This window comes from Lingula anatina, chromosome 2 (assembly GCF_051362555.1).
Source record: "Lingula anatina isolate TDL-2025a chromosome 2, LinAna3.0, whole genome shotgun sequence".
NCBI classification, from domain to species: Eukaryota; Metazoa; Brachiopoda; class Lingulata; order Lingulida; family Lingulidae; genus Lingula; species Lingula anatina.
In genome coordinates, this window is record NC_141768.1 from 38,999,443 (window position 1) to 39,020,090 (window position 20,648).

Sequence of the window (20,648 nt, forward strand, 5' to 3'; positions counted from 1 at the left end):
AAATTGGCAGTTGTTGTGTCTTACTTTATTAGTTACCAAAGGGCAATGCAAATGCACTCAAGAATAAATTGAAAATTGGTTGCTGTGTTTGTAAATTTTAAAGTTCGCAAAAGTTAAGTAACCAGACGTCATTTCAGGACGTGTTAACATTTCCACATTTCCAATTGTATATTACAGAACAGGGGAAAATAGTCAAGTACCAAACGAGAATTATTCTATTTTCTGACAAATACTAAGTAAAGTTTAAACGAAAAAAAATGTAATGTGTGCGGATATGTAGTAGGCCTACTTTATCAAAAGGGCGTTAACATGAATTGAAAAAGACGGATAAACACATCACGAGCAATTTGTCTCCCAGATGTTAGTTAGGTATTCTAAAGTTAAAGATGAGTTCCATTATCCCACATGTATGTTGGAGAACCCTTTTTAGGTTTTTTTTTAACATCTTTATTCTCAAGAGGGTTAAATATTGATACAGTATAAATAAAGGTGGCAATTCGCCTAGGCATTATATGCTCACCTTTTTAGGTGTAACACCACCGCCTCTCTACTGAAACATTTATGTCACACGGAGACTATTAGGATATTTCGTTAATTCTCTCTCCAACGCAATGTAATGACTAAGTAGACGCCGAAAGAAAAAAAGACGTTCATTCATCATGATGCCACATAAGGTGATGTGTAGGTCAGGATGGCCAACTGAATGTGGGGCTTTTGAGTTACGTCTGCCCCTTAAAACGAATTTTTTGCCGTTTGAAAGTGATTCGAAAACGCTCCCAATCTTATTCATTCACTATCTGTTGAACTTCTTTTGTTTTTGTTATTTATTGAAGATAACTGAAGTCACACGAAAGGCGTATCAAACAATAATTACTGTAATCTCTGTGATCTGAAAAGGTCAAAAAGAGTAGCTGAGATAGCAGGAAAGGAGTACGGTTCCTAGTTACACGAAATCTCGAAGGACGTTACGTGTGTCGGGAATAGAAAGATAAGTGAAATCGTTGTATGTTCGTTTTGAAAAGTTTCCAAACATAGCGACTGCTTACGATAATTAATCAATCACGAAGCCGTTTATCTCCAAATTGTGACAAAGGCGCGGCAGATAGCAAGGAAAACTGCGTTTAAACATCGACATACAAGTCTGCGTCCCCATAACACGCCAGCTGCTACCATGAAGTTGGTTCTACTGTTCGTAGCGGTTGCTGCTCTGGTTTTTGCCGAGGCGGCAGATTTCTATGGGTGTAAGTATTACCACAACATTATGGATCGTAAATTTTGATTATATGTTTAATAATGAACTAAGTTTTATCAGTTTTATCAAAGTTTGTATCTTGACAAATAGATTAAGCTAGTGGAAAGAAGCCACATCCTGTTAACTGTGAAGCAATATAGAGCAGAAAATTAGAGGACTGTCAAAATTTATTTCATAAATACTTCCCTACTGCTTTCTAGCATGCGAATAAACATGGTCCGTCAGTTTCGAAAAACGAACACGAGACGCATATATGGTTTAGAACTCTTGTACTGGTGAAAGGAGTCCTTGTTGATAAAAAACGTTCAGCACATCCAAATCTATATGTTAGATTTTTAACGAATAAGGGGGTTGCTTTTGTAATCGAAATTTTAACTTGATCAGATCATATTTATGCATTTTAACTGACTTTGTTGTAAAAATAACGGAATAATGTGGAATTATGCAATCGTCTCAACGACAATTAGTTTCGATAGGGTGGTCCGATATCCAAACTGGAATTATAAATTATAATTATAATTAACATTACCATTAAGACCATGGAATAGTTCAGTGGTGGGCCTGTGCATTGAAATGGAGATTGACAAACTCCAAGACTCCCGTGGACGGCTGTGGAAGATTTTGTGAAACGCATCTTTGTTTCGCTCAAGCTAACATTTCATTTCATTCACCGTTTTAGCGTGCCCGGAGAACTGCTTACAGCGGTTTTGTCACTTTGAGAGGGGCTGCACTCGTTGCAAACCTGGATACATTTTGTTCAGAGACTATGAGACGGAGGACAAACTGCTGGAAAGGTAAGATTTTCTTGAGCTATTCTGAAACATTATTGGCTCTTCAATAGCTTTTAATTCTTACTGCCTACTCTGCAAGTATTGGAATTTTTGCATATTTTTTTTTCTGGAACGGAACATAAAATTACCAGATCTAAAAATAATTCTTTAAGTAGCAAAATATAGTCCTTTAATGTGCGAAAACATATTGCACAAAATTATCGATAGTTCGCGTAATTTTAAGATTAGAAAAGCAAGCGATTGTTCAAACAACTAGATTTAAAGGCACGCATTGGACGTTTTCTGTGTTTTTAAAAGGAGTGACAAAGTTTGCAAGAGATAGAGCAAAATACTCACACATGCCTGACGATGGAAATCTCTTATTATTTGGGAGCGTCTGAATTCGCAGATTATGAAATAAGGATACAGTCACGCCACCGTGCGGCAACGCTAACTTGCAAACTAAAAACAAACGAGAGATTCGCCATTCCTGCTCCTTATGTGACTTGTTTCCTTATTTAAGAGAGGGTATATGTGACTGAGTCAATGTTCAAAAGGACTTTCAGTCGTGGAATGACTACATGTACCTTCCTGCCCAGTGCGTGCATTAGGTTACATACAAAGTGAAACGGCACACAATCCAGATAACTGTTCTAAATCGGCTTAAACCGAGTAAATGTGATATTAAAGTTATATTTAGGGAATACTTTTTTTAGAATTGAACGCGATTATCGATGGTTGTTTAGTATGCTATGAATTTGTTGAATACGCTGAAAATTTTGTGCATTTTCGCTCCGTAGTACCTTTTGTTGTCCCTAAAAGTTCCTTAGAAATGCAGGCATTACTTTCAATATACCAATGCTTATATACAACCGATATTGAGTCCATTTTTACTTTTCATTCAGTTATTCATTTTTAAACCATCTTTTACTGGAATATCATTAAGTTTTTATTTGTCCAATTCAGTTATGGTACCTGTGTGCAGAAATGCCCAGCGGATTACTACACCCTCGATAGAAAGAAGTGCATTCGGAGAGAGGAGATAAAAACTACACCGCCTCCCAAAGAAGAAAACTAATTCCTACGTAATGCAATCGACACAAAGAAAATGGACACAATACACACACCATTTGTCAAACCATTGCGAGTTAAGGACTTGTAACTTTTGACTTTCATAGCTGTGATTTCTCGATTTAAACTCTACTGCAAACGGGAGAGACCTTCTTTTTGGAAAGGACACGAATTACGACAGAACCAACATGTTACTTCATTTGTTAAATATTAGTTGCAGCTCTCAATACAAACTATTTGAAGAAACCTTTTCTTGAAAATGAATAACGTTAGACCGTCTCCTTTACGTCAGGCATTCAGTTTAACAAGAACGTTATGCAGTACTTTTGTTAATTAAAAAATCAAATAAATTATTTCATTGTGGGCAAAAGGCGACCGCCATTTCAGAGTACAGATTATGATAATTTTCATACGGTTAAGAAGAATACATTGATCCCTTCCAATTTGTCTCAATTTATCCCGTTTTATGGTATGTTGTGCTAAAAAACTAATATCTAGCAAAGATAGCTACTAATGATGTGCAACAAATATTTGGGAAATAAAATTTTGTTAAAATCAACTACTTAAGTAAATTTCATCGCTCTAGAGCCCCAGCTCTAGATATAACTCAAATTGTTTTATCTTTATTTTATACTGAACAGCTTCTTTCTGTTCAGAGCTCAACTTGGAATCAATAGCCTATTCAACTGAATAAAGTTGTATTGTTAACACTGAAACAAATGGAATTCAGACAGAAACTGTAGAAAACATCCACAAAAAATTTATTGCATTACTTTACCCAATGGGTATACACAAAACATCTATTTCACAAATCAATATTTATAGAGTATGATTTTCATTACTCTCTGCACCACTATGATCAGCTCTTAATCTTTTTCTTATTTACAATGACAATTGTGTGTATTTCAGCATTTGAAGTTGTTGAAATATTAGAGGTATGGAAATGGAGGTTCTGAGAGAGTGCTACTATAAAGCACCTACTGAACACATTAGAATACATAGGTCACTGTTGAATGTGAAAATGTCAACTGGCTTCTTTTAAACTGTTCGGTATATTAGGGAAACCACATCAGAACCTTTATTGAGAAGTTTCCTTCCTGACTTTCCATGAGGAATCCTCCTCCACAGCAGGATTATGTGGCCCTAAGAGAGTAACTGAGGTGTCAGCACTTGACTGAAAATACCTACAATACAAAACATACAATGATTTACTATACGATAATATATACAATTCAATGAGCATTTTTTTCACCTACACAAGTAAGAATGATCCATACATGTTCATACTTGAAAATCTCTTCCTATGGATTTCCTTGAGAGCATCATTAAAATATATCAATTCTAATGATATTAAAAAATCTGACTTTTCAATTTTGAAAATTTTCTGTCTATCCATCGCATCACACTAATTGGAATGGCTGGTCATTATTTTCTAAAAAATTTTAGGTAATCTACTGGTCTTCACAAGACATTACTTGATGGACTATTACCACGACTACTATATGACCCACCTGTTTGCCACCTCCACCATCTGGTCTTTCGTACACTTCTTTAACTGGTCTCTGTGTTCCTTCCTCATATCATCTGTCAAGTGTCCAAGAAATAATGGCAATCCTCGCTTCCCTGGGGCAACAGGCTTGTCAACCTGAAAGACCACAGGTGACCCGTTTCATTTACTTTTTCAGATTTTAAGACTCAAAACAAGTCATTCCCTTGATGCAGAGCAGTAAATGCTGAAAGGAACATCTACTTCTGAGATTTCTGCCCCTGTTTTACAGATAGGAATTCATTTCAAATTTCAAAGAGCCAAAGACTTTTTACCTGTTGGAACACTCCCAGTATAGACTCTTCCACATCTTGTTGACTGTACTCTCCAGCTTTAGCCCATGACATGCTCTGATCAAACACCTCCAAAGTTTCCAAAGATCTTGGATCTCTGGAAATAATATAAATGATTTTTTTTTTTTGCATTTCTCTCCTCAATCACTGTACTGAATACTGTTAATATCACCAAGGAGTGATGTTCTGGTTTCAGAAGTTCTGTAAAAGAACTGCAAACACCAATCTTTATATTTCTGTAGAGCAGCGGCACTGACAGAAAATTGATGAAAAAGATATCAACTAAAACATTTACACTGCATGAACATATATGTATGAAATCTTAGACAAAATGCTGTATATTGATATTTTTGTGTTGAAACATTTATTCTGAAAAAAAATCTATATTTGTGAAACCTTAAAGTATTTATTTGGGGAAAAAAAGAAAAAAACACACATGCACTGCATTTCATATTTTACCAAAATTTACCTGTAAGAAAAAAACTGGAACACCCCAGGTGTGTTACTTGTTGCTCCCCCTCCATAAGCTCCACCTTTCTCTCTGAAAATAAATAAATGAATGACATAACTGATAACACCGTAAATGAACCATAATTACCCAGTTGTGTTCCTCTTCTTGGGATACCACAGTTTCCAAAACTTTTGCCAACCAACTGTCTCTTATAAAAAAATAAATCACTTCCATCACTTCTGTTAAGTAAGAATGAAAGAAAATGAACTAATGCAGATTAACGAGCAATTAATTCCACACCAACAAAGTGGGCCTTATCATCCTCACCTGATTTCCCTGTGCAAATATTTGCTGGACATTAATTTGGCAAGTACCTGTAATCTGAAAGAGAGGAAAACATGGCACTCTATAGAATAGTGATGGATGTATTTGTTCCTTTAATCATTTCTAAGTCTCTCGAGTATGCCCTCAGGTTAAACATTGTCTTGAAATGGGAATGATATTTGACAGAAGACATTTGAGCTGCACACCTCCCCCCCTTCAGCTCAATATTTTTTGTTCCAAATAATTAGTGACTATAACTTTTTAATCATAGATTTTAAAATATCATCAAAAAATCATATCCACCAATAACTGTATAACATCTATGTATGATTCTAAAAATCTCAAAAGTAACAAGGCATTATAATCATGGCAATGCAGCAAAGTGTTGTGCAGCAAAGTGTTAAAAATATCTACTGTAGTATGTGTGAAGCAGTAAAAATGTACCATGTGCAACTACATATGTCTTACTTGGCAAAATCAGGGTGATTGAAAGGCACAGTAGGGACACTCTGCGCAGCAAAATTCACAGAGAATGGCAGTTCAAAGTGGTTCTTGTCAGGCTTGGCACTGAATATTGTGTCCTGTGAAAATATTGTAATAAGGTATATATTTTAAAAATACAAGTTCTAGTATTAACCTTTTCTTCTACTAAAAATATAACCTTTTTTAAGGAAAAAACATTGAAGGATATCTTTGTATGAGGTAATGGAGATGGGAAATGAAACTTTCTCAACCTTAAAACTATTGCAATCAAAAGAATTATAATATCAAAGTAATAGTACAATAATGTTTGGCCTACAGCTAATTTTGCTTCATTGCAGGATGTCCATTATATCAGTCCTCTTATATCTTTAAAATAAATATCAGAAAATATACACGGTATGTATGTATTTCTATGCAGAGACTTCTATGCATGCCCACCTGAACAAGAATGTCATTGTCCCTTGTCTTACTGAGCACAGGTAAAGATGTGAGGAAAGATTCTGTTGACATCATTACCTGGGCACTGGACTCTGGGCTTACATTGACAGCAACTCTAGAGGGTGAAATAAGTAGACATCATAAACAAAGTAAAGCATACATAAACATACACATCAATATTTATCCAAGAAGAATTAGTCATGATAGCAACCGACAGATGGTTAAAGAATCCCTGAGCAGAATGCTTTGACAAAAATTAAAATAATATATACTGACAAGTAATTTATGACTAAGAATGATAACAATGGATACTTATGCATGTTACTTACCTAAGGTTGTTTTTGTCTAATACGTGATTTGCTATTCTGTTCAGATTGTCAACAACATGCTCCATATCTTCAAGCTCAGCCAGTCTCTTCATCATAGATACCTGATGAACAAAGATTTGAAAATCTTCTATCTTATGACTTTTATTTCTTAAATCAAAAGCAATAAAATTCATATGCCAACATCAAATATGAAGTGGCTCACCTAGCCTTAAAATGTTAATATTTTTCTACATGTTTACCTTTCATGACTTCTTAAAATGTTCATTGGTAAAAATAGTTCATTATATGCATTCTAATCAAAATTAAAATATTTCAAATTTACTCAACAGACAACTGATGAATTGAAACTGTCAGTTAATAAGGCTATACCATATTAAACTATTGACAATCTCATAAAATAAAGCCTTGCTTTGGGCCACAATAATATAAATAAGTGTGCTAGATGTGTTACTGGTTCAAAGAAGAAGGATGTGCTAGAGGTGCTCTCACTGGACTTTAAGATGATCTAAATGTGGTAAAACAGCTACAGTCTTCACACACAAAAACACATGACCCCAAGGAAAAACTGTATTCACTGGACATTAGTTTACACAACAGGAAATGTGTTTTCTCTCTCTCTCTCTCTCTCTCACACACACTCACACACACACACACACACACACACACACACACACACACACACACAGAGCAAAATATTAATCAGAAAAACAAAAATGCAGACTCACCTGTGTTATTCCTGACAAAGTCTCTGTGAGTCTGGTGGAAGGCAACAGAGAACTGCTGGCATGCTGCATGGCATAGGAATGACCAGAATGGACCAAACCATTGGCCATGTTAGCTGCCTCCATACGGATAAGTGTAATCAGATGGTTGGTGTCTTGCAAGTTCAATCTGCAACATAAATTATGGCATTTTCATTCAAATAAGTGATGCATTAAAATTTCAAAAAAAAAAAAATGTATTACAGTAACAGCTGTAAATATGAAAATAAGGAACATGCTAAATTGCTGATAACAAAAAAAGGATTTGAGCAATTCTTAACTGAAGTTTCAAGTTTCATTAGAATTTGTACAGTTTTTGCCAACCAGATTTTTGACCATAGAAAATAAAATTGAAATGTTGATCTGTCTTTTTAGCTTATGGTGAAAGTGCAATGCTTTGATTAAAAACTTGAAAGTACTCATGGGCCCCGGTCACAATCTTAATAGCATCATTACTTTCTATACAAAGCTGTTTTCCAGACAAACAAACATATTCCCCTTTGGTGTGAGACCACATCCAACACACATTATACCTCCCAAAAATAATTGTCAATGATTTATTACAGATTTCTGGATTGATTTGAGACCTATTAAATTAATTGGCTTTGGTATTTCACTCATCCTTGAACTGTGTAAGTACTCTTATTGCCCTCCGTCAACACCATTCTCATTTAAAATACACCTACTTCAACTGATTTATAAATATAATGACAACAGAAAGTAGCCCCATAAATCACCTTATGTAATGAAATGTTGAAAATGTGCAAAATGAGTCTTCCTCTCTATTTAAACAATAATAACAAACTATAACTATACTCCTCCATCCCATTCACCTCCTTGTTTGAAGTATTATTAGTCTGTACATATTCTTTTCCGATATATAAAATTTGTTATGACATCAGTGTTTCATTCTTAAACTGCCATCTTGGTGCCCTTTTCCTTGGTATTAGAGACTTGTCAAACAACCCAACAAAGTATACAGAAAACAAGACATTAACAAACAAAGCAAGGATCATGTTTACTTTCAATTATGCCTTCATAATGACTGACCTTTCAAAAAAGGAAATGCGCATTAGATAATGAACGCGATTTAATCTCACTTAGACATAAACATCAAAACATCGCTTTTCCTATGAAAATGATTCTAAAGGATAAACATTTTACAACCAAATGAGTGTATACTATAAAATCACACAAAATACACACATTCCTTAAATAAAATACTGTCAGTGTAGAGGTCAGATTGACTGATGAATTAAAAACGACCTTGAACTTTACGACTGATAAAAAATTTATATGAACCACCCGAAAATTATCATCAGAATTAACATGTTTCAATATTAACACCCACTGAGTGCTGAGGTAACCAGCATAGTGGTAAACTTTTAATACAGAAAAGGTACAGATAGAAAAAGTTGTCTAACATACAGCAACCTTTAAGCTTTGGCAGATTGAGAAGAAAACTTCATGCTGGGCTTAATTGGCGCTATTTGTGAGCTTCACGCAGATTCAATATTCGCAGCTCTAGCAAGAGTGTAAGCCATGAAAACACATTTTCCAATATACCAGAAAGCCTATTTTTACATCAAATCTATCAAAGTAGTTCCTTCTACTACATAAAATAGTCTCTATCGTGTCAGGTTCAATGAAAGTTTCGAATTAAAGAACTAACTTAACACCTTTACTTAATACATTTTGAACAATTTGGCATTCTTCATTGCTGTTTATATTACCCATTAATAGCCAGTTGGTATAACTATTTTGAAAGCAATCTGGCTCCTGTGTTTACAGTTACTAGGACATATATTACTGAGTGCAGAGAACGCAAGCTCTGTTCTAGAGACATAGATCTGAGAAAATGTTTCTTTCACTGATACTTTTTATTATCTTTAACTCAAATATGCTGAGGCCTGCTGTGGGAAAAGATGAAATGCAATGCAAGATATTCTGTTCTAACACCAAAAAGAGGGAATACTTTCACAACTCAGCATTGGAATATTCACCCATACTAAACCTCCAAGGTAAGTGCAGTTACAGTATGTTTTTCACAACTCCAGAAAATCAAAAAGAGAATCATGCTTTTTCACTTAAATTTGTAACCATGTGCAAATAGATCTGTTTTCTATAATTCATACATCACAAAAGAAACAATGTTACATCTTATTATATGTATACACTGATTCACTGATTTTCTCAAAAAAAAAAAAAAAAAAAAAAAAAAAACATTGAAAAGTAAAGAAAAAACATGCACTTTTCCAATATGATCTACTTAAAACCCATTTTCACAACACAAGGGTGCATAATATTTATCTATTAACACAAGGTTTAATCTTAACATCCATAGGCCCCTGCACACAAAGGACAGAATCAAAATGTACATTAGATTTTTTTTAAATTGCATCTTGCCTCTACTCACTTCTTAAAGTTTTTTTTTTATTTTATCATTATGTTTTAGGATGGTCTCTGTTACATTCTGTTCTTGTTGAATTAGGTAGTTTATGGAAACATTCCAAAACAAAATATATTAACCAAATACATTTGCCATATTTTAATAAAATGACCAATTACATTGGAAATTCAACTGATTTTAATTTAGTGTAAATAAAAGAAATGAGCTCCGATTTTAGACCTTAAGGCAATTTTGGAAACTGAAAAAAAAAAAAAAAAAAAAAAGACCACATACAGTATGCCATCTATGTTATCTATTCGACTTCACTGCAGGTATCCAAGGACCTAAAGGAGAAAAAGGCTTTTCAGGAGAACCAGGGCCTAAAGGAGACTATGGACCCAGGGGAATGCCAGGAGTGAAGGGGGACATGGGTTTACAAGGGTCACCTGGATATCCTGGACATACTGGAATGACGGGTAACTATTATAGTATAATTCTACTGTGTAGTTCAGTGGCACAATTCACGAGATACAGGAACAGCAAATTCCACTCCTAATTGCATCTAATAGTATGCAATAGCTGTGGGGGAACCATGTTCGTGTATTAGTTTCAGAGATTGATAGCATGTTTACAATTTTGCAACATTTTTGGCCAAGATTTCACATTCCTGTTCATCCACAAGCAATTTTCATTTCCTTAATGCTTTTTCCCCATGCTTGTTTTTAAGAATGAATGTACATTTTTTCAAAAGATGGGTTCTTTTCTTTTTATCAGGAATGTCTAACATTGTGATAAAAGAAACCCAAATCTCTTCAACAGTAATATAATACCCATGAGATGGATAAAACAGAATCTCTTGATTTTTTTACTAACATAAAATAAGTACATATGTTCAAGTGTGACAAGAGTCCGAGTTATTTCAAAAGTGGCACAATGTTTACAAAATGCAACAAGTTTGCCAATTCATAATTTTTATACATTAATATTTTTTAAAAATGATAATTTCCTCAGTATTCAACTTCAAGTACGAAAGAAACAAATGAAACATCTATTAAAGTATCATCATCATGACATCAGAATTTCATGGTTAACTGAAAGGTTAAATGTGGCATATATGTTTTGCGACTTGTATAAATGGGCCCATTTACTTTTCTTGACCAGATTTGCCTTCTACAACAACAATGACCATTTTCTATTATAAACACAGGTCCACCTGGTCCCAGAGGATTGCCAGGCATAAAAGGAGAAAAAGGCGAGTCAAGTCTTCTGGGCGACAGTAGTGCCCTCTATAACATCCAAGCCACTCCAAAGTCTGCCTTCTTTTCAGTGCTCTCTCTGCCTCTCATTCAAAGGTTTGACAATGCAGATGTTGTGGTCAAGTTTGACAGAGTTCATGTAAATGAGGGACAAAACTACGACAAAGATACAGGGGTTTTCACATGCAAGCATCCTGGGATATACATCTTCCACTGTCACCTGTTGTCATTGCGAGAGTACATAGTTCATGCCAATATTGCTGTAAACGGACGTCCTGTGGCTTGGTTGTGGGCTGATGGGCGTGATGAGATGGAACACTTTACAGCCAGCAATACGATGCTTCAGAGGTTGAGTGAAGGGGATGTGGTGTATGTGAAGCTGATACGCAGCTCAATTGGTGCTCAGGCCCTTCACAGCAGTTATTCTACATTTGGAGGTTATCTTCTCTATTCTGATCCTCCAGCTCAACATACGTAGTGATAGCAACCAGAATTTGAAACCCAAGCACAGCTACAAGTTTTCACCAAATCAATTTTAATATCAAGACAAGCCATAAGAGCAATTTGCACTAAGATTGCAATGAAAAAAATGTATATATATATATATATATATATATATATATATATAATAGAGTTAATAATAAAAAGTAATATAAAGGTTCAATCACAAAAAACTTTTAAAATGGACAAAAGAGAAAGAATGAATTTTAGACCGAGCAGCCTTTTTTTCATTCTGTAATTAATTTTTGTAATCTAAACTTTAAGGCCTTTAAAACCAAGTCCCATGTTTATCACGAGTAATCAAGTTAACATTTTATGCTTCAAGGGATAACTCTATCTGATATAATGAACAATACCTTGTTTTATTTTGCATGAAGCTTTGTAAAAACATATATACACACACCTGCTTATCAGTTTTCTACAGGGACTCTTTAGCTGTTTATTTGTTATGTAATTTCTATATTAAAAGAAGTATTGGATCTATCTTTTCCATTCAATATTCTAGCATATCTTCAGAGCAGTTTCTTCCCAGATCTCCAAAGCCTTTAAAACCAAGTTGCTCCAAGAGTAACCAAGTTGAGACTGTATGCTTCAAGGGATAAACAATTCTTGGATATTGTTCAATGAAGCTATGTACAAATACACACATATGCAATTTTAGTTCAGTTCAAAGTATCTTCAATTTTCCTACCTAATGGAATTTTTTTTTCTCTATTCACAATTTATTGCATGACCCAAACCCTGCACTTTTATCAATCAAATAATATAGCTCTAAATGTTTTCCACATATTTTGACCACCATGACTTGTTGTACATATCATCAACTTCAAATACTTTTATTTCCATTTTTAAGGTCTGAGTTGGGAAAAATAAGGAATAGATATGTAGACATAGAAAATATGGCCTTGGGATATTTCAAATGCAGAAAGTATACCTTTAATGTTAAACAATAACTTACATATCACGCTAAGTTTTTCTGAAGGTAGCATGCTTCCTTGATTATGGTTGTGGAAGAATAAGAAGTCATAAAACAGGGCATTCACTCAGTTTAAAATTTTTTTTTTTTACCAAGTGTGGACCAACTTCATTGCTAAATAAATCTCCCTTTTTGTTCCTTTGAACAGCAACATTATTCAGGGAACTGATTAAAGATGTTCAGATTCTTTGCCTTTTTTGTAATGAACTGCATAAAGGATATAAAGAATGTTACAAAACATAATAAAACAAAAAGATCTTAGTTTACCTGTTGAATATTTCAGTCCACAACTCATACATGCTTTCAGTGTTCTTGTCCAAGCAATAGGAGGAAAATAGAATGCCCTGTAAGATATGGATAAAGCAGAAAATTTTAATTCAATTTTGTCACCTATTAATATCTCAAGTATTCAAAAATAAGAATAAAACCTATTTAACCATGAATCTTTTACTGGAATTACAATGTTGTCTAGCTGACAATGCTGTGTTTCCCTCTTGGAGGCTTCAGCCTGTCTCCAGCAAATACAAATAAACTATTTCAGTCCTGTTATGTAATCTGAGCAGAAGATATTAACTACCCTGTCCCAAGTTCCATGTTAACTTGACAAAATTTTACGTCCAGTATTTCATATAAAAAAATTATATTGTGTAATATATGACTGGTTGACTTACATACATATAGCACTGTTTAACCATGACTTATCTATACAAATATTACCAATTTTAGCATTTCATGTACTAAGCAATGGTCTCGGTAATAAAAAGTTTAAGCAATTTTTCACAGATATGGTCCAATATGACACTGGATCATACATGACATGATGGATCACGTAAGAGACTGACCTGCTCATAACTGTAGATGTCACTTGGGTCACCTGTCACATGACTGCAGGCGTCCATACCCCCAGTCTTCAGACTCATTTGCTGAGAGAGCTCCATGTAATCCATTGCACCAGCACCCATCCTAAAAAGAAATTTAAAATTTCAATATGTTTTCCACATGAAGCCACCCTGAGCTTCAGAGCTAACTTGACACTAACCTTTTCACTGTAGCCTATCTCCATCGTGTCAAGTAACCTCTGACCAGATTCGAGTGCCTCCGCCGCCCGCCAATCAAATTTAAAGCCCGCACTCAATGACTCATTGAACGATCTAGCCAATGAACGCGAACGAGTCAAAGCGCGCTTTGTTCAAATCCGGACCAATCAAAGATAAGGCTGAATATCAGGGACTTGCCGTAACCTGTGGGCAGCACGCAAAATACATCATCCCTCAGTAGATAATAATGCAGGGCATCATACTGCTCTGGTTTCAATTCCGATATACTTCATGCTTTCTTTGTGTACGGTTATGCACTCGGAACCACTCGGAACTACTCGGATGTCTCCGCACTCGACAATAACTATGTTGTTAGTATGGAGCTTGCGGAATCAGCCGAGGATTGCCGATTGACGATCAACCAATCAGCGTTTTCACCAAACTTTGGTGAAAATTTTTGAAACATGGATTCGATTGGCTTATATAAAATAGGTCAAACTATTTTCGTCAGAGGTTACTTGACACGATGGAGATAGGCTACAGTGAAAAGGTTAGTGTCAAGTTAGCTCTGAAGCTCAGGGTGCATGAAGCTGAAGAACACAATAAAAGAAAGACTATCTCTATTAGCAGTTCTTCATTTTAATTTATTCTTTCGCCTCTCTCTTTCAATCTTGCCTTACTTAGAGTACAACTAATTTTAAGGATTTCCATGCATATGTACTGATTTGAAATCAAACCTTCTAATGGTGATCTACCTTGTAACAATATTACAAAAGAGAGGTACATAAGGCTTCAATTCCTCTGATAGATGGGCCATGTTGGATACAGCACGAAAGTAGGTCACACCATTGGTGGGCTGCTCACAATACTGGACTGGTACCTCACCTAAGAAATATTTATATCATTAATAAAAATGCTAAAAAAAAACATAATTCTATAAAAAAATAATCTGAGATTGACAGTTGAAGAACAATGTTTTAAAATCAGACTGGGATTTATACCAATTAGCTCAAGATTCATGGGTAGTCTCTATAATAACATGACATGCCAAAAGAAACTTGATGAAAAACTTGTAAAAGAAACTTTTCAAATAATGTGTGGTTAGAAAAAGTTGCTTACTTTGATAAACTTCATTAACAGCATAACGTTTAAGGTCTTCTTCGATATCAGAGATCTGTAGAGTGGGAAGGCACGATGCATCCACTGCTTTCATCTGTTCTGCTTTCAACTGCAGACCTATATTGATTGGATTAACTTTAAAATAACTGCTTATGATTGTACAATATAAGTATCAAGCCAAAATATGTTTGTAAAATGAAAATTTGTGCTGCCAGCAGAAGCATAAAAAACGCCTACATGCATGAGAATAAGGCAGAACATAATCATAGGGATTACAGTAGAACAATATTAAATTAACTGCAAATTTTCCTATCTTTCAAAAAGGGAAGAAAACAAGAAATCAGTTTTAAAATTATTCCACAAACCTTAAATCAGCATGGTTCCCATATTAAAAATGCAAAGACAGAAACACGATTGAAATCATCAAATTCAAATATATTTCCCACTCTTAATAACTTCCTACCATTTTCATATATATCCTTTTTATCCTGTTCAGTTAAATTTGCCAACTTGTCTTCCAGTTTTTGTCTTTCTTGCATCTTTAACTGCTCGTCATACTTCTCATCTGGCTGCATAATGAGGGTCAGCCTGTGTGGATTGTCCTGAATAAAATTAATATCTAATTTTCATTTACATAGAAACAATAACGACATAACTGACACAATAAGATATAACACTTGATATTATCCTAGAATTTCTATTTCATCTGAAAAGCTTTATATTCAAATGAGTTTTTTTTTTCTACTGGCACAATAACAGGATGAGAATGTGTTTAACATTCATATATAGGCAAGACCGATAATGCATAGTGGTTGTATTATACTAACTCATGACTAGTTTACCTTAAAATACTGTTTGACCTTGTCTTGCAAAAAGCGTGGATTTTCCTTCATGCATTGCTTCAATCTGTCCATAAAGGCATTGATCTGAAGAGCTTCTGAAGGACTGCCACCATGATTCCAAAGGCAGCTTAGAGACTGAAAAATATTCAACATATAAAGAAAGAATTGTGTTAATTCATTATTTAAAATAAATCATAGTAATTTAAAAGTTTTAATTTACTTGATGTTGACTGTAAAGCATAACTTAAAAGTTACACACCTCACCTCATATATAGATAAATAGCACCTGAATATATTTCACATCTCTTTAAACGTGTTTCATCAACTGCAATTATCAAGTTATACAATGTAGCATACCACTGCCAAGTGGAGGCCAAAGTTGTCCGTCTGATGCTTCAGGCTCAACTCAATTTTATGCAGCAATGCTTCAACATTCTTGCTGTCAAAACCATCTCTGAAAATAAAAACCAAGCAAATTTACTTCTAAATGGGGATTTAAAGTTAAGAATAGTAGAAAAAAAGTTTTTGTGCATCCTTCTCTTATGTTTGCAGCACTCCTAATTACAATTTTATTACGCAAGTTAGAAAAGTATTAAGAGTCTATTTTTGGAAAAGACATAGGCTAGATGTATCATTCAGTTCTGGTCCACCTGTAGGAGGATAACAACCAAATCCTGGACCTTCAACATAGTGTGAACTAGTTTCAACAAACATTTAATCAATATTGTGCTAGTAAGAGATTCCACTTATATACTGGATTTATGCTTCAAATATATGAACAAGTCGGTATACTTGAAATATTTATAACTCACTTGATAACTCTATCAATGGTGTCTTCAATAAGGTTCTTTACTCTCTCTATATCTTCACTTCTAATGTTTTGGAGACCCACCGAGAAGTAACCATTCCTGGTGTAGTTTGAACATCTGTAAATCAGAATTTTTTAAAAATTCAATCTTAACATCAAATGCAACTTTAAATATTATCAAGTTCAAAAAGTTTCCTTTAATCTCAACTGTATTATTTCATATAATAAAATGGAACCCTATTCAACAATTATCTAGGATTTTAAATATAACAAGGGGGAAAGATAAGCCATTTAATACAATGATAATTAACTCTTACCCAGTCCCAGGTGAATAATCTGAACCTATGTTTGGCTCAATAAGAGCTTGGTAGAAAGGACAAGTTTCTCCATCCACAAGCAGAGAGCCAATGAAACTCTGTGTATCTGCCTCAAACCTATCTGTGATGCTACAAAGGAGATGGAAAACTCAGTAAGATTTATTAACTGTGTCAAACTTTATCAATACACTCACAGTAAAGGTTCTTTTTTAAGAAAATTGAAATGAATATATCACTGACTTAATGTTATATGCTTGGGTAACTAATAACTACTGTGATATGACGGTAAATAATATTTGGCAAAGTGAGCCAGCCTAATCCATCTTTCTTTCAGTCGAAAGAACAATAGGGGACTTTATGGTTGATTAAAAATGAATAACCAAAAGTAGTTCTAATTGTTTCAATAATTCAGCTCTTTTCTCAATAATAACAAAGGAGAATTCTCTTTTTTATCAATGCTACTTACTCTCCCAGCATGAAGCTTACAGCTAGTGTGGTCTGCTTCTCAGGGTCTGCTGCCATCGGATCTGGCTTACATGTTATAGTGCATTCCCTCTGAAGAAAATGATCATCATTCAATTTCAATGAAACTCTGTTATCAGTTTAACTATGCAAGGAAGGTATCTTTTTTCAATAGTTACTTTACCCAAAACCCCAAAAAATGTTGTGCATTTATACATAAGTATATAGCTTTTATGACCTCACCCTATTTTTACAAGAGTAACTTCTTTATATTTGGCAAATTTAACAACCACAACGTGGAAAAATGCTGTTAGTTAATTCTTGTTAAATGACATTGCTAAGTGATCTTTCTTGGGATATATAAACACAAGAAAACTGATGTAAGAAACGACTGTTTGCCTTACTGGAGTTTCCCACTGCTGCTCTAGAGGAACTTCTGTGTTCGGGTTTATCTTTTTAAAATCTTTCAGCTCTTCAGCGATAAGTTTAAGGTGCATTTCAAGGGGGAAATCACCATAAGTGAAAAACCTTTAAATAAAAAAATGACCTATATCATTACTAGAGTAGGATAAATTCTTACATTTGCTGCTGTAACATTCTTTTTTGTTAAATAAGTTGAATATATCAAAACTAAGAAAAATGAAGAATAAATATACTTACGACATTCACTCTAAATTTTTAAAAGTGTAAAAATGAATTACAATGAATATTTCAGAGTAGTGTAGATTCTTTGTTAAAATTCAAGTGTTTAAATGAGTCACACTGCTCCAGGCTAATGTTATAATACTAATTATATATTATCAATAATACTATTTCTTTGTTGTGCCATCAGCTATTATACTACCTAGAGTTACTGGGATGATAATGTGAGGCATGGAAGGACTTCAGCTGCTCCCAGGTGAGATCAGGTATACAGATGGGATCTCCTCCACTCTCTACTCCATAGGTATGGTTAGGTAGTAACATTCTCTGCAACTTACTTAGGAACAAGCTCTGGGATGAGGACTAGAAATTTAACAATAAAAAAAGTTTACATCTTCTTTATCAGACTTTACATTTGCTGAAATTTAATCTTTACTTTCATATTTTGGAAATTATTAACTCTATAATTTTGCCAAGAAAAGTTCAAAATAATAGTGTGATATACTATAAATTGTCTTGAACCACATGATCACATAATTAGCAACTTTATCTTTAAACAACAAAGCAACAACACAAGAGAAACAGTTCTGGATATGAAAAGACTTACAAAAACTCCTTTCATTTCATTAAAAACCACTCCTTTAAATGTAATTGGAGATGTATTGTCCTCTGGGTTCTCGTGCTCCAAACGCCATCCTTCTTGGCTACAATCAGATAAAACAGAAAAGGTAAAAGTTAATCTGCCTGAATTCACTATGCATGAAATGAATATATGAATATATAAATTCCTTGAAAATAGACTGAAAATGGACTTAAAAACTCATTTTGGAGTTCATATAATTTAGATATTCAATGTGTTTACCTAAAGTCAGCCTGTCTTAGGTTGGGGTGAAATACAGCATCCAGATAGACTGACAACAGATTTTCATAGTCTTTGCGATTCTGAGTGGTGAATGGGTACATTGTCCAATCAGATGCTGAAAATGTGAATGATATGTATTGTTTGTAGCACTGGCACAGTATCTTTCTGTATAAATTCTGTCAAAAATTATAATACTAAAAATTAAGAGAAAAAAAGATGCCATATTTTAAAATCCTACTGATAAATCAACATTTCACACAATGTGATTTATATTTAACTGCCATTCAACCTACCAGTAAAAGCATTCATAAATGTTGACAGCGATCGAGTTAACATCTTAAAGAAAGGATCCCTCACTGGAAACTTCTTAGATCCACAGAGCGCGGTGTGCTCCAAAATATGAGGTACACCTGTGCTGTCCATGGGGGTGGTGCGCAGCATTACCCTATAAAAACAAAGACCTGGGTATTTATCTTTGCTGTAACTATGTATAAGCCAGCTCTACCAATGGGATAAAAGGCAACGTTAGCTTAAAATCTAACAAACCTAATTTAAATAAAATATCCTCTGTCAAAATGAGTTAATAAGAATCAAGACTTGATAGGGAAAAAATTTATAAGAAAGAATATATTTTATTGGTTAAATAATTATATTGGTTAAAGAAAGATTGTGCAACACATAAAAAAGACAATCTGTTTCATTATTGTAAAAAGAAAATCTACCCAAACATGTTATTCTGATCATCCCGAGCTATGTGTAAGTGCTCTGCTCCAGTCTGTTCATGCTGAAGTTGCACAGCAACACACTGCAGTTCTTGTACTGGCACCACCTAGATAAAGATAAATATATTTTCATTTCCCCTTTTTTGCTCTCCTTCCCCTTCTCCAAAACTGACTTTAATAATTTCACATCCTTTATTACTCTGTGTGATAGTTAAAGCAAATATCCAAGTCTCTGCTATTACTTACTCAGTTAGGCCCATCCCCCTGGATTCTACTATTACCTTTTGCACTAAATATCCATGAATATTATCTCCTGTTTTTAGAGAAAGTGAATCTTGGATGACGCTTGATGTCTGGTATCTTTTAGGCAACTGTAAAAAAGGTCTAAAAGAAAATATTGTAAGAGTACTATTATAGTATTAAACAAAACGTCAGTTGACGTTTATCTCAATGTAAGGATGATATACAGAGGTCAACCTGACTCTCTCAAAGGAAATTTACCAACATAGTTTCAGATAGAAAGATTTGGGCCTAAGGTCTGACTAAATTGCAAATCCTGCACAATGCACAGGTTCAAAGCGGTAAAAAAAAAAAAAAAAAAAAAAAAAAAAAAAAAAACTTATGACACGGTCACACCGGTGTGGGTTTCACATGATATGAATGAACCTTGAAAAGCCACGAACACACAAAATGATTGATTCTATGATTAAATGCAAAGATGCACTTAAACCCGACCTCCTAAGAAATGAGAAATAGGACCAAACGTCGTAACATGACGAGGCAATTTTAGTTTTTCCAAAAACAATACCAAGGTCATGCATATGGCAGTTAGCACCATACTAACCTTAACAACCTGCAAGCTCGCTGATTTTGAAACAAAAACCTCATCTTAGGTTATTTTAGCACAGTTTTCAGCTAAATATTTTCCATCCAGGCATCGACCTAAGCATTTATGGGAAGCGCCATCTTGAAATTAAAGGTCTCTGAAATGTAAAAT

General features: G+C 34.3%; 2 protein-coding genes and 1 long non-coding RNA gene across 3 annotated transcripts; 2 read left to right on the forward strand and 1 right to left on the reverse strand.

The window, feature by feature from the left end:
• The first annotated feature begins 1,052 nt into the window (after positions 1–1,052).
• Positions 1,053–3,652, forward strand: LOC147763684 (uncharacterized). Its single transcript, XR_015333229.1, has 3 exons — positions 1,053–1,241; positions 1,932–2,046; positions 2,989–3,652. It is a non-coding gene; the product is annotated as an uncharacterized LOC147763684 (long non-coding RNA).
• Positions 3,653–3,831: 179 nt separating this feature from the next.
• On the reverse strand, positions 3,832–20,640 carry LOC106170768 (presequence protease, mitochondrial). The gene is made up of 27 exons (XM_013550762.2): positions 20,496–20,640; positions 19,933–20,035; positions 19,652–19,758; positions 19,223–19,374; positions 18,930–19,044; positions 18,675–18,771; positions 18,270–18,430; positions 17,830–17,953; positions 17,430–17,518; positions 16,964–17,092; positions 16,651–16,764; positions 16,196–16,292; positions 15,839–15,973; positions 15,460–15,598; positions 14,997–15,113; positions 14,633–14,762; positions 13,683–13,803; positions 13,108–13,184; positions 7,683–7,848; positions 6,958–7,058; positions 6,629–6,743; positions 6,176–6,288; positions 5,711–5,764; positions 5,402–5,473; positions 4,915–5,029; positions 4,605–4,738; positions 3,832–4,277 (listed from the first exon to the last, which is right to left on the reverse strand). Exons 1-27 carry the CDS (start codon positions 20,537–20,539, stop codon positions 4,172–4,174), a joined length of 3,027 nt encoding a protein of 1,008 aa, XP_013406216.2. The 5' UTR covers positions 20,540–20,640; the 3' UTR covers positions 3,832–4,171.
• LOC106170770 (complement C1q-like protein 2) lies at positions 8,799–12,347 on the forward strand. The gene is made up of 3 exons (XM_013550764.2): positions 8,799–9,739; positions 10,440–10,583; positions 11,315–12,347. The coding sequence occupies exons 1-3, from the start codon at positions 9,577–9,579 to the stop codon at positions 11,839–11,841; spliced, it is 834 nt and encodes a 277-aa protein (XP_013406218.2). The 5' UTR covers positions 8,799–9,576; the 3' UTR covers positions 11,842–12,347.
• Positions 20,641–20,648: the final 8 nt, after the last annotated feature.